The following is a 12,954-nucleotide window of genomic DNA, read 5'->3' on the forward strand; positions in this document are numbered from 1 at the left end:
TGAGAAGTCATTGTGTTTGTTCCTGAAACGGCAGTTCCCTCCACTTTCCCAGCCAAGAAGACAATGGACAATACTGTCCTCCAAGAACTTCTAGAACTTTTCCCTATTGTCTCTTGTTTGGACTCACGCTTTTTTGAGAAGGGACGTTTCTCCAACAAGCACTGGAGCCAGAGACTCAGATAGTGGCTGGGCCCGAGCCCAGGTTCCTGAGTGCCAGGGTCAGGCTAACTTTGGGTGCAGGAACTCTCCCAATGGGCCAGAAAAGCATGGGAAATCCCAGAGTGGAGCTTCAAATTCTAACCCCCGGTTTCAAAGCTGGGCCAGATTAGGCCTTCCAGGTCCCACCTCCACCCCTGAGTCCTAAATCTGGGTTGTTCTTTGCTATTTTTTTAATAGTAAGTACAAAGAGAGACTTCTTACAGATATCCTTAAGGGCTCTGCTGTATCGTTTGGTCAAAGTCCAAAGTTGTGAGGAAGAAACAGAGAAACCAAACAGAAAAGGAGAAGATCTCACTCCAGAATAGAACAGAAATTGTGTTCCCAGGGAGCACATGAAGCTGAAAATACGTTAGCTGCTCTGAGCTTCAATTGTCCTAATCTTGTGATGGATGGATGGATGGATGGACAGACGAATGGATACATGCCTGGATGCATGGATTTAGGAACATTGGACAAACAGCTATGCTTTCTTTCCCTTCACTGCCAAGCCATTTCTAATTCTGGAAACCTAAATCCAGCAGGTTCATTGAGAATCTTTTATCTTATCTACTTTTAAATTATTTTATTAAATTATTTTATTAAGTTTGGGGAGTGTTTGGGGCATACTCAGTAATGCTCAAGGGTTACTCCTGGCTTTACACTCAGGAATCACTCCTGGCTGTGCTTGGGGGACCATCTAGGATGCTGAGGATCGAACCCAGGTCGACTGCATGCAAGACAAGTCTCCTACCTGCTGTACTATGGCTCTGACCCTCATCTTTCCTACTATTTATCTTTCTATGATGCTCTCAACTCTGATGCAGCATTGTGGCCAATTACTTGGAGGCATTCTTTTCCAAACACATTTTTTAAGTGTGTACTTTAGTTTTTTATTGATGCAGTGAATACACTCTACCAAACACTGTTGGATCCAGAGGCTAACAGTATGAACCAGTTTGTTGCCAAAGCCCTCCTCTGTCAGAAATGATATCAGGGAAGGGATCATTCCTATTATTTTCTAAGTTTCCTAAAAAGAGAAAATTCAGGGTTGGAGACTTGCATGTTTCTGGGCTGTGTGGATTCTAGAAAATTATCTTGTAACAGTAGCAAATGGGAAATCTTCACTGGTGACAAGTGAATGCACTAGAATTCCCATATCTAGTAGCCACTAGGCCACTGTGGCTATTTAAATGTTATTAAAGTGGAATTGTAAAACATTCAGCTCTACCAGTGCATTAGACACAATCCAAGTACTCTGTTGGTTTCATGTGAATTTCCTTGAGAAAAGAATCCTTAAGAATCCTTCAAAATCAGAATTTTCTTTCCAACTGCAAAACACAGGTTTCACACGCCTCTCTGGAGTGCCCTCGTGCCTCTTCCCAGTGATTGTCTTGAGTCAGCAAGCCAACTCTCGGAGACTATGGCCAACCCTAACACTACTACGTTAGTGGCACACGGCCTTCCCTCTGTTAAGAGCTCACTTCTCCCCTTTCTTCAGGAGTTCAACTAAAGTGCTCCATCCTCCCCTTTTCAACTTCCTTAGGTTTCCCTCCAGTGACTCCCCTAGGCTTTTTGTCTACGACAAATACCCACGTGGAATACATGCTGTCTTGTAACACTCTTAACAGGGACCCTCTGCAGAATCAGACTGACTGTTGACTGCAGGAGAGTATTGGGGTGAAGGGGGTGCATGGGGCTGAGATTCAGCCCACCTGCCACCTCCATCTGAACGCCTTGTGAATGGGCCCCTACCTAATTCACATAAAGCTATCACGAAGGCTGCGTGACACCTTGGCCCTCTAACCACTCAGGGCCTGAGTCTTACCTCTCACATACATGTGATCTGTGGAGGAAGCTACCAGGTCTCCTTATCCTGTCACCCCAGTCACACCCCAGATCCCACAGACATCAGAAACCACAGAGGCACTCTTGGTACTTACGATTCTGGTGACTTTTGGTCATGTTCTCCGAGTCCAGGGCATGGTAAAACTCATAGGCTGAGCGACCAAGCAGCTCCTCAGGGTGGTAGCCAACCAGTTCTGTGATTCTGAATTTTTTAAAAAAAACAAGGGGGGGGGGCTGTGGTTAGTGGCTTGCTGGGAAGAGAGAGACCACGAATTCAAGCAGGGACTTGGGGAGCCAAAGCCAGATGCTCAACCAAATACACACAAACATTCTCCAGACCCCCTAATGGCCCCCATACCCACCCCATATAAGTGAAACACCAGGGGGAGCCTTCCCAGTGGCCCTTCTTTCTGCCCCTCTGGAAATCCTGGGGAGGGGAAAAACGGGCCTAACCAGGAGAACCAACTTCTCTCCCCTGTACACACAAGCCTACCTTTCAGAATCACTGGAAGAAATCTCTCACCCCAAACCCCAATTCCTGGTGACTTTGTAGGAAACGACGAGATCCAGGGAAGGCTCAATTTGGCATGATGCCCACATAGGGTCTAGAGACAGTGAGGACCAAAACTGGGGCCTCCCGATGATGTGGGTCAAGGCTGCTCTCGTAGAGGGTGATATGAGTGAATAGTGGACACTCTGCAGCTCTGAGGCAGGGGAGAATGGACAGGGCCTTTGGGGACAAACAGTGAGGGAGCCTGAGCTGTGGCAACCCCATGGGTGTGAAGCCTGTATTTCTCTAGGTGCTTCTTTCCAGGCCTTGCCTGAAGGCCTCAGGTACCCCTTGGCATCATATTTGCCTTCTGGGAGAGACTCTCTCTTTGAGGAAAAGAGGGAGTCAGGAGGTGTTGAGAGGAAGACTCGAGGTTGTCATAGGGTTCTGCCTCCTCAGTATGCTCTGGTGATGGTGCAGCTTTGACAGGAGGGACCTGCATGTCCCAAATGCCCCTTTCTTCCTCCAGGAAGATGCCCAACTGAACGGGAAGTGGGTGGAGAAAAGGCCAGTGGGCACTGAGTGAGGAACGCCTCAGGTTCCTCAAGCCTCTGCTCTCTCCTGGGGTCATTCCAGCAAACAAAGCCCTGCCCGGGCTGACGATAAGCCGCTCGCTCTTCACCTAAATACGATTTCTCAGCATCTTTGCCTCCCACAGCTTTCATCTAAGGGGCTCGCTGCCTGTCAGCCCATGGTGAGCTGGCAGTGACAGGACATGCTTCACCCTCCCTGCTCCGTGTCAGGTCAGGCCCGTGACCAGGACGCGGCTGCTCTCCTGTGGCTGGGTAGAAGAAGACCCCGAGAGCACAGTGGCGACAACATCCCAGGTTCCTGGCTCCTCTGTCTCCCTTCCAAGCAGGTTCTGCAGAGGCCCATCAGATAAAGTCACCCTAAAATCGCATTTCCACACTGTCACTCCTGGTGCAAGTGTCCACAGCTTTCACTAATTCCAGCCACATTGAGAGTAGACAAACTCTCAGTCACTTCCATATTCCCCAGAGCCTGACTTTCCTCTTCCAAGCTCTTTGGTTTGCTTGGGATGTGTCCTTTAGGGCGGCAGGGGGCTCCCGGGCAGTGCTCCAGGAGACTTGGGCACCCCAGAGGTGAGTCTTGACAACTGTGTGGATGCAAGAGCCCGGGGAATGTATGATGCTTGCCCCTGGGTGCTGAGGCCTTGGACCACCCTCTGGCAGTGTTCAGTGGATCATGTGGTGTCAGGGTTCAAGCCCAGGTCAGGCACTTACTGAACCACTGCTTTTATTCTCCCAGCCCCCAGCAGGCTGGTGTTTAGGTGCACAGGATGACCCTGGGAATCGTGTGTGCTTCTCCTCGTGTCCTTGACTAGCAACCTTGAACTTTGAATTGCTTTACCTCCTAACAGTGAGTGCTCAGTGAACTCCTGCACTGCTGACTTGCACTGCTTGGGCTTCGGGGACAACCAGAGCCCTGGCCACCCACCACTGCAAAGGAGCCTGTTCTTACTGGAATAAAGCTAAGAGTTTCAGTGCCTGCTGGTGCTACACACACACACACACACACACACACACACACACACACATACACGCACACCACATATACCACAGACACCGCACATATCACACACTATATATAAAACACACATATACCACATACATACCACATACCACACATCACTGCACATATGCCACAAACATACATACATACACTACACACATATATACACACATCACACCCCATGCATATTCATCACAGATACACCACATATACCACAGACACTATACACATCACACACTGCATGTCACACATATACCACATACATACTACATACCACACACACCACCACACATATGCCACAAACATACATACACACGCTACACACACATATATACACACCACACACACACACCACACCCCTATGCATATTCATCACAAACACACACACACACACACGTCCATGATCACTGAATTCATTCTTTCTTCGTTCTGTCAGCTGTGCCTGGAATTCAGGTGGGCAGAGAAGTGGAAGTTCTCTACAGAGGTCAGACCTGGGGTTTGGGAAGGCCTTTGCCCAACAAGGGATCACACAATAGAGTGGAGAAGCTTAGGTATCAGCTGACTCAATGCGGAGACTTTTTCCCCCACAAAACCCCAACAGCTCACTTGTGCAGACGGCCAGTCCCAGATCAGGGGGGTCAGTCCCCTCCGGACCCCAAGTAGAGAGTTCACTAAGCTTATCTGTGGCAAACACGGCAACACCAGCACCCAGTGGTGCCTTAGCTGAGGAAAAGACGGGGAGAAGAGAGAGCCCAGGGATCAAGCCAGCTGCGCTTTCCTACAGTCAAGGAGCTTTTCCTGCCAGGCAGCTGCCTGGGAATCAGAATCCTGCTGGTGGGTGCCACCAACAATGGGCCAGATAAACTCCTCCTGTTCTTAGGTGGGTCTAGAATTTTCTATGAGGCAAAGGGGATTCCGGGAACGACCTGATCCTACTCCTTGAAGAAACTCAATCCTCTTTCGCGATTAGAATCTTTGAGATGTCCAAAGTAAATATTTACTAGAGTCAGCCTTGCCGTGAAATATGTTTTTGTCTAATTAATGTACCGCCCATTCAAAGGCACACAATGGGCATGTTTTGGAAGCGAACAAACAGACCTGGAGTTTCAGACTGGCTAAATCTCTTCCCAGTAGCCGCCTTCATTTATCTTGTCCTACTACAATAAATATTTAATGTCTCCCTCGTTCCTTTAAACAGACTACTGTAGAAACGGGGAGATACCCAGTCCCCAAACACAATTGAAGAACGTCTGTGTTGTCGGAACTCAAGCAGGAAGCCCCAACTCGACGCTCATGGTCATTTGCCCCCACGCGCGGGCACGTAGACCAGTGTGGGGGGGGGGGGTGGTGGTGAACGAACCGGCATGTTTACAGGATGGCAACGAGAGCCTTCCCTGCTCCACCTCTGGGTTGCAGAGAAGTCTCTGGAGCTAGCTCTGATAACACCATTTCAGAGGCTTTCTCCGGCAAGGGTAGGGAGTGACTTTTTTCTTTCTTTCTAATTAAAGACCACTGATCCACTGGTGAGGGGAGGGATTTTTTTAAAAATCAGTTTGGAGTGACCCATACATTAAAAATGTCATCTTAGTAAGGCTTTTCTGCTTTGGGAGAAGAGAAAAAAGGGGAAAAAAAAAGGTGGAGTGTTTAATACTCAGAAAAGAAGAGACATGACTTCATTATATTGTAGGAAAAAGAAACAGACAGGGGCCAGAGAGATAGCTCTATGGGTAGCACTACCCACCCAAACTTGACTGGCATGAGGCAGATGTGGATTTGGCCCCCAGTATCCCATATGGTTTCCCAAGAAAAAAGGAGTTACTTTTGAGTGCAGAGCCAGGAGGAACCTCTGAGCATTGCTGGGTGTGAACCAAAAACTAAGGGAAAAAGAAAGAAAAGAAAAGAAAAAGTTGAAATAGGCCAACAGCTGGAGAGAGATAGAGAAGAAGAGAGGGGAAGGCATGGACAGAGGATGACTACCTGGGTCAAGTCAAAGGGTCTGTGCTCGCGCTGTGGACCCCGGGAAAGATGCTCAGGCCGGACGCTGGGCCTTGATTGCCTCCCGTGCTGCTCCATCAGTCCTTCTGATCCTTCACAGTATGGAGTGGGGCTGCCCCATGCAGGCTCCCGAGGTGGAGGACCAGAAGGAAACAGTTCCCTGGAGCACAGAGCCAGAGGCTGGAGCCAGCTCCCTCCAGCCTTCCTACCCAGGCCACTGGTGACGCCCTCTGTCAGCCTGCAGGCTGACTGCTGACCCCCGCCCCATCCATGGGGACAGGCACAGGCTTTGCCTGGTCGATCAATCATGCCAACAAGAATATTGAAGCGATTTAAGAGGACAGCGGTCTTTAAGTGTCGGCAGGTGACCAGCTGCTTTTCCCCAGAGAACGCCAGGAGAGCAGTCACCCCCGAAACCTGCTTGCTTGCTTCCTCCCTCGTTCTCAAAACCGTCATTTACAGGCAACACTCGATTCACTTTATTTTGGTTTTCCTGGCTAGGCTTAGAGATGATATTTTGCTGTTGTTGCTGTGTTTCGGTTTGGTTTTGATTTGGGGCCACAGCTGGTGGTGCTCAGCGCTTAGTCCTGCTTCTGTGCTCAGGGATCACTCCCTGGCAGGGCTCGGGGGACCATATGGGGTTCTGGGGACCAAGCCTGGGTCAGCACCTCACCCACTCACTCTACTGTCCCTGCATGCAGGACGGATGGCTCCCTGCCCACCTCTCTCTCTCTCTCTCTCTCTCTCTGTGACCCCGATAGAGCATTTCCCAGTAATTTCCAGTCTACTTGTTCACTCAGCATTTCATGCCTTGCTCTACTTGTTATAGATTTACCACATGTTGCTCTCAGCAACCCTCTTTTTCCCTTGGGTTTTTCTTAAATGTTCACGGTCAGGTGAAATCTAGCAGCCCACTGTCTAGGGCAGGGGTCCTGGAGGGCACCCTGGTAAGTGCAAGGAAGTGCAGGTAGGGGTCATTTGTAGGTAGGAAGGCAGCTCCAGCTAGCCCCAGGGGCCTGGGGCCTCCAAACACCATCCCGGCCTTCTAGAAGGTCAAACGCAACAGTCGCAGGTGGCAATCTGCCCTGACTTGTGAAGAGAGGGAAGCAGATGGGGCCGAGGGGATGAGTTCTAAATCGTAAGGCCTACCTATTAAATGCTGAGAAAAATTTCCAAAGAGAATGGGTCAGTTTTCCTCCTTCAGGGAGTGTCTGGAGCAGCCCTGGCTAAGGAGGACAGATGAGCTTCCCTCCTTGCTCTGCTCAGGCTCGAGAAGGGCTGGTCCTGGAGGCTTGTATTGGGAGGAGACACAGGTGCACAAGGAGAAGGTGGATATTTCCCCAAATGCTGGAGTTAGGGAAACGCTATATTCTCTTAGATGTGCAGAGACTAAAGTGTGTATCCGCATGAGCATCTGTAGTAGACGCCTCTAAACTTCAAACTATGCTCGATGCATTTATCAGACAGGCTGCTTTGGACTCTTTGTTTTTTTTCCGGGCAATACTCAGTGGTGCTCAGGGCTGACTCCTGGCTCTGCTCTCAGGGATCACTTCAGGCAGCTTGGGGGACCACCCGGGGTGATGGGGATTGAATCCGGGTCGTGTGCAAGCAAATGCCTTTCCTGCTGAACTATCGATTTGGCACCAGATCACTTGGAATTAGAAGGACCCTCAAAAACAAGTTAGAATAATTTGTTCAATATTTCTCAATATGCCTATAATCTTTTGCCTATATATCTATATTTTTATTATTCACTTATCTGAGAATTATTTCCTACTCACAGTTATTTTGACATCTATTTCCTTCTCAGTTATTCTATGTGTGTTTTACAGCTCATAGAAAACACAGCTCTCCCGATTAACTTCTTTTCATGTTTCCAACTCTCCCCTTCCTTTCACCATCTTTACTATTCCCAACTTTGCCTTAAAGTAATTCATCATAAATCTGATCCCTAGATTTGAAATTTAGGATATCTTACGAGGTGATAACTCCTAAGGGTATGACTCTCTTTTGCCTCAATTCAATGGCGCTGAACTAGTCCTCCAATTCTTTAGCAGCAAAACCTCTGTAATTTTGAAATTGTTACTGTGTTTCTGTGCCTTGAACCCTTCTATACCTGTGGCACTGTTCCTGATCCCAATCTTCTTTGATGATTATTCCTAAGGTAGAGAAAGACTCATAAAACTAAACATCACAGTGGGATGACCACCAGCCTTGGTCCCTCCTTCCTGAGGGCTAGGGTCCTTCCACTGTTGCTCGTTTCTGCCGCTAGATGGCAGCCCCACATGAACTTAAGAACAGCTTCATTTTCAAACATGTGGAAACTAATTTTGTCTTTCTTGTGGGATGACCACTTCAGCGGATCTGTCTCAATGCTCTCACTTTCAGGGGCTTCTTTCTCCTGGGGAAACCCTGAGGCCTCGGCATCCTCTCAAACAGAGAAGACAACGCACAGTATTTCACATGCTGAGCCGCATGTTCCGCTGGTGGCTCACGGGGACGGCGGCTGAGCTCATACAAACTGCTGTGCCACAGAGACATGTGAAAGAACAGAGTAGAATGTCGGACTCAGAAACGGGCAGACTGAGGCATTTTCCTTTGACCTGACTATTCCACTTTATGTAGACACAGGATTGGTGTATGACTCTGCTATCAAATTTTCTTTTATAAGTATAAACTATGCTTCAGATCAGTAATAGGAGACAATATTGCTCTCTGACCCTTTGTGTTTTAGTACTTTTTAACATGGGACTAACACTGTCACTGTCTGTCCTCCCGTTGTTCATTGATTTACTCGAGCGGGCCCAGTAACGTCTCCATTTTTTTTTTTTGAGACTTGTTGTTACTGTGTTTAGCATATTGAATATGTCACGGGTAGCTTGCCAGGTTTTGTCGTGCGGGCAAGATACTCTCGGTAGCTTGCCGGGTTCTCCGAGAGGGGCGGAGGAATCGAACCCAGCTCGACGGGGCAGGCTGCTCGCAAGGCAAAAACACCCTACCGCTGTGCTATCGCTCTAGCCTTGAAAGCTTCCCTGGTGGTTTCAGCCCTTCTACATGGAACTAACATTGCATGATAGTATTATGTAAGTCTGAAGCGCCTATCACGAAAAATCAACAAGTTTAATAATAGACTAAATTCAGTTAAGCTCATCATTGTAAGTCCAGTGTTATCCCTCACCACATGTTTTGCCCCTTTTATGCACCTCCCTTCCCTTCTGGTCTCCATGAATTGCCTCTGGCCCTTTAAGAAGCACCAAGGTTGCGGACCAGGCAGGCTCCCTTTCCCATCAGGGGCTCAGTCCTAAGCCCTACCACAGGCTGACCACAGCATTGAGCAACACCTTGGCCCTCGAGTCCCTTTCAGAGATTTCAGGACAGGTCATTAAATTTGCATAGATTTTGAAATCTTGAAAGTTAAGATTAGAGTCAGCCTTTCTTTCTTAATTTCTGTTTTTCATTTCCCCCCTTCTTTCCTTATCTCCAGCCCTTCTATTTTTTTGATTATGTGTTACCAAACCAACTTAAAAGTGCTTTTGTAGAGGGCTGGAGAGACGTATAGGGGTTAAGGCACTTGCCTTGCACTAGCCTCTGCATAGTCCCGAGCCCAGAGTACAGAAGACGGAGTAGCCCCAGAGCACTACCGGGTGTCACCCACCACGAACCCCTCCAAAGAGTGTTTTGGTGGCTTCGTGTGCCCTTGAATTTCCATCAGAATCTTTATAATGTTCTTTATAGACAAAGAACCTCTCGTAGAAAATCATGGCTCCTTGTGTTTGTCAGATGTCATTAACGCCAGTGAATTCCTGATTAAAGTACAAAGTATTCATCTCAGAGGGTAATTAATAATAATATGTTAGAAATAGTATTAGAAGGCATGACAGAAAGGAGATAGTGAGAGAAAGAGAACAAAATTTTCTCAAGCTGATACAAAGAGTGACAAGAGGGTTTGGAAAGACTGCAGAGTTAAGCACTTGTCTTGCACATAGGGTCTGGTTTGATCTCTGGCACTGCAAGGTCCCCCTTAAGCACCATCTGGGTGGCCCAGATGAGTAATGCCCAGCACAGAAGCCCCTTCAGCACCTCAGCCTCGTGCCCTCCCATTGAACCCCTGCCTGGTTGGCTGCAAATAGTTGGGAGGGGTCCCCAAGCTCCTTGAGCATGGAGTGGAGCCCCCAAATATAAATAACAACAAAGAAAAATAAAACAAGCGATTCTAACTAACCCCCGGCCCCGCCCTGCACCTCGGCCCTCATCAAATAATGGAGAAATAAGTCAGGGATTAAAGCTTTGAAGCAGTCACTTCATAGAAGGCTGAGCCACGCCGCTGCCCTTTCGAGCTAATCTCCTAATCAGTTAAACACAACTTGTGTGTGGCACAGCCTCTCAAGCCTCCGAAGGCCTCTGCATTCATCTCCCCGGCGCTGTGAGCTCCGAGCTCGGGCCATGTAATTAGGTTTCTTGAAAGGCGAGCTTTTGCTGAAAATGCAACGTGTCCAGTGGAATGAGAACCCCATCACCCCCACACTGAGTCACAAGGCCCCAAGTCACAGGCTCCTCCAGCTGAGGCGCACCCTGCCAAGGTCGTGGAGCTCGGCCCCCAGCTGCCCACCCCTTCTTTCGACATGCTCAGGTTCCCGGCTCTGCAGGCTGGCCCCTTTCCTCCTGACCGAAAGGCTGCTTCGTTACTTTCAGGAAATGAGCCAGGGTTTATTTGAAACAAGATAAAAAATAAAGGCATGTGTCAAATGACCCTTTCCAGAGTTATTCTTTCCCCATCCTCTTCACTTTAACTTTGAGGCTTGATGGATCAAAGTCTTAAGCTTAAAAAAGAAAAAAAAATCCCTCTTCTAGGACATCGAGACTCAGTCGACACATGACAAAGTGCTCCTCATGGCTTATTATCAGGGAAGAGGAAATAAAAATGACAACATGGTGCTCGTCCACCAGTGACACCGGCAGAGACCAAAAAGATCGGAAGTGCCCCCAGTGTGGGTGGGTGTGCGGTGAGAAAGGACCCTCTCCACTGCCACGGGAAAGTCGCTGGTACAGCCTTTCTGGGAAACAGCACGGAGCTCTCAAAAAACCCAGACTAAGGCCTCCTTGTGACCCAGTGACTCCACTGCTTGGCATCGATGCCAAGAACACAGAAGCATTAGTTAGATAAGGGAGGCGCACACCCGCATTTATTGCGGTGCTTGGTATAATACCAGGACATGGAAACAACCCAAATGTCCGATGACAAAGGAATGGAAGGAGAAGCCGTGGCAGACACACGCTAGGATTTGATGCAGCGAGAAGGAGAGATAAAATCTCACAGTTCGCTCACACTCCGATGGAACTAGGGGCCACCATGTGGAACCGCGGAGGCAAGTCGGAGGGAGAAGCACAAGCACCAGATGGTCGCACTCATCTGTGATACACAGAGGAACAGAACGAGGAACACACACTGCCGAAGGAAAACAAACCCGGGGGCCTGAATGACAAAACAGAATCCCAGGTGTGGGGCAGGGAGGTGACGGGGAGAGATGGACTGGAGGTGACAAAAGACAGTGGTGGGGGTGGGGGGAGGTCACAGGCACACTGGTAGAGGTGAGTAACTTTACATTAAAACCATAAATGTTAACTCTAGCGTGAACATTTTACCTCAACTACAATTATTCATGAAATAACACAATTATAATCCATACTAAGGTATTTTTTTTAACAAAGAAAAAGAGAGAAAGGAATTGGGCAGAGCAATAGCACAGTGCGTAGGGCGTTTATCTTGGCCGGTATTGACTCAGTTTCAATCCCGGCATTCTCTGTGTTTCTCCGACTCCCACCAGGAGTGATTCCTGAGCACAGAGCCAGGGGTAAGACCTAAGCATCACCAAGTGTGGCCCAAATGAAAGAAAATTCCTCCTCTCCTGACAGACACTCCAAGTTATGGGCTCATAACACCCCTCAAGTTATTTGAAGGAGATTATTGAAGAATTCTATCACTTACGAGAATCTATGGTTAATTCTCCCTCAGAATGGTTTCTCAGTATCTTGGTCTCCTCTTTGTTCATAGCTGGGGGTGGGGGTGGCACCCCCAGTGATACCCAGAGGTTACTCCTGACTTTGCATCAAGGATCACTCCTGGCAGTGCTGGGGGGACCCTATGGGCTCTGGGGATCAAACCTGAGTCAGCTGCTTGCCTTACCTGCTGTAGGTCAAGTGCCCTACCCATTGCACTATCGCTCCAGCCCCTGTTCATATTTCTAACCCCTTAATCAGAATGCCTTCCTTCCAGAAAAAAAAATCTAGATATATATTTTTTAAAAAATCTTGTTTCATTTCTGTGACCATGGACCGAGAAGTTATTTTCCCAGACGGGGGCACTTCTCAGTGCTGTGCCACACACGAGCCAGTGGCCCCACAACCATTTACAGCACAGAGGTAGCTTCCGGCCTGCAGGCCCTCCTGCACCATCCTGCCCTGGAGCCTGGACAGCTTAGAATACTATGGAGGTAGGGGGAGACAGTACTAAACTGCCCTCTGCCCAGAGTGTGCCTCTGAATGCAAACTACAGCTGTCAGTGACTGGACACACAAGATGGATTTCTCTGGATCAGATGTTCCAATCACCACCACCACCATCATCACCGCCATCACCACTGTCATCACCTCCACCAGCATCATCCTCACCACCAACATCATCACCATCCTCACCACCACCACCACCACCATAATTATCACCACCACCAGAACCACCATCCTCACCATCACCACCACTGTCCTCACCGCCATCCTCACCACCACCATCAGCCATCACCACCACCCTCACCATCACCACCCCCATCACTATCACCA

At 48.6% G+C, this 12,954-nt stretch overlaps 1 protein-coding gene across 1 annotated transcript in view; it reads right to left on the reverse strand.

Annotated features, from left to right (window-relative positions):
• Window positions 1–12,954, reverse strand: part of EPAS1 (endothelial PAS domain protein 1) — a 90,882-nt gene that overhangs the window by 13,545 nt on the left and 64,383 nt on the right. Inside the window, exon 7 of the mRNA XM_056114777.1 lies at window positions 2,139–2,245. Within this exon, the coding sequence (XP_055970752.1) occupies window positions 2,139–2,245 (107 nt within the window). The remainder of the gene's footprint in view (window positions 1–2,138; window positions 2,246–12,954) is intronic.

This window comes from Sorex fumeus, unplaced genomic scaffold, assembly GCF_029834395.1.
Source record: "Sorex fumeus unplaced genomic scaffold, SorFum_2.1 ptg000003l, whole genome shotgun sequence".
Lineage (NCBI taxonomy): Eukaryota > Metazoa > Chordata > Mammalia > Eulipotyphla > Soricidae > Sorex > Sorex fumeus.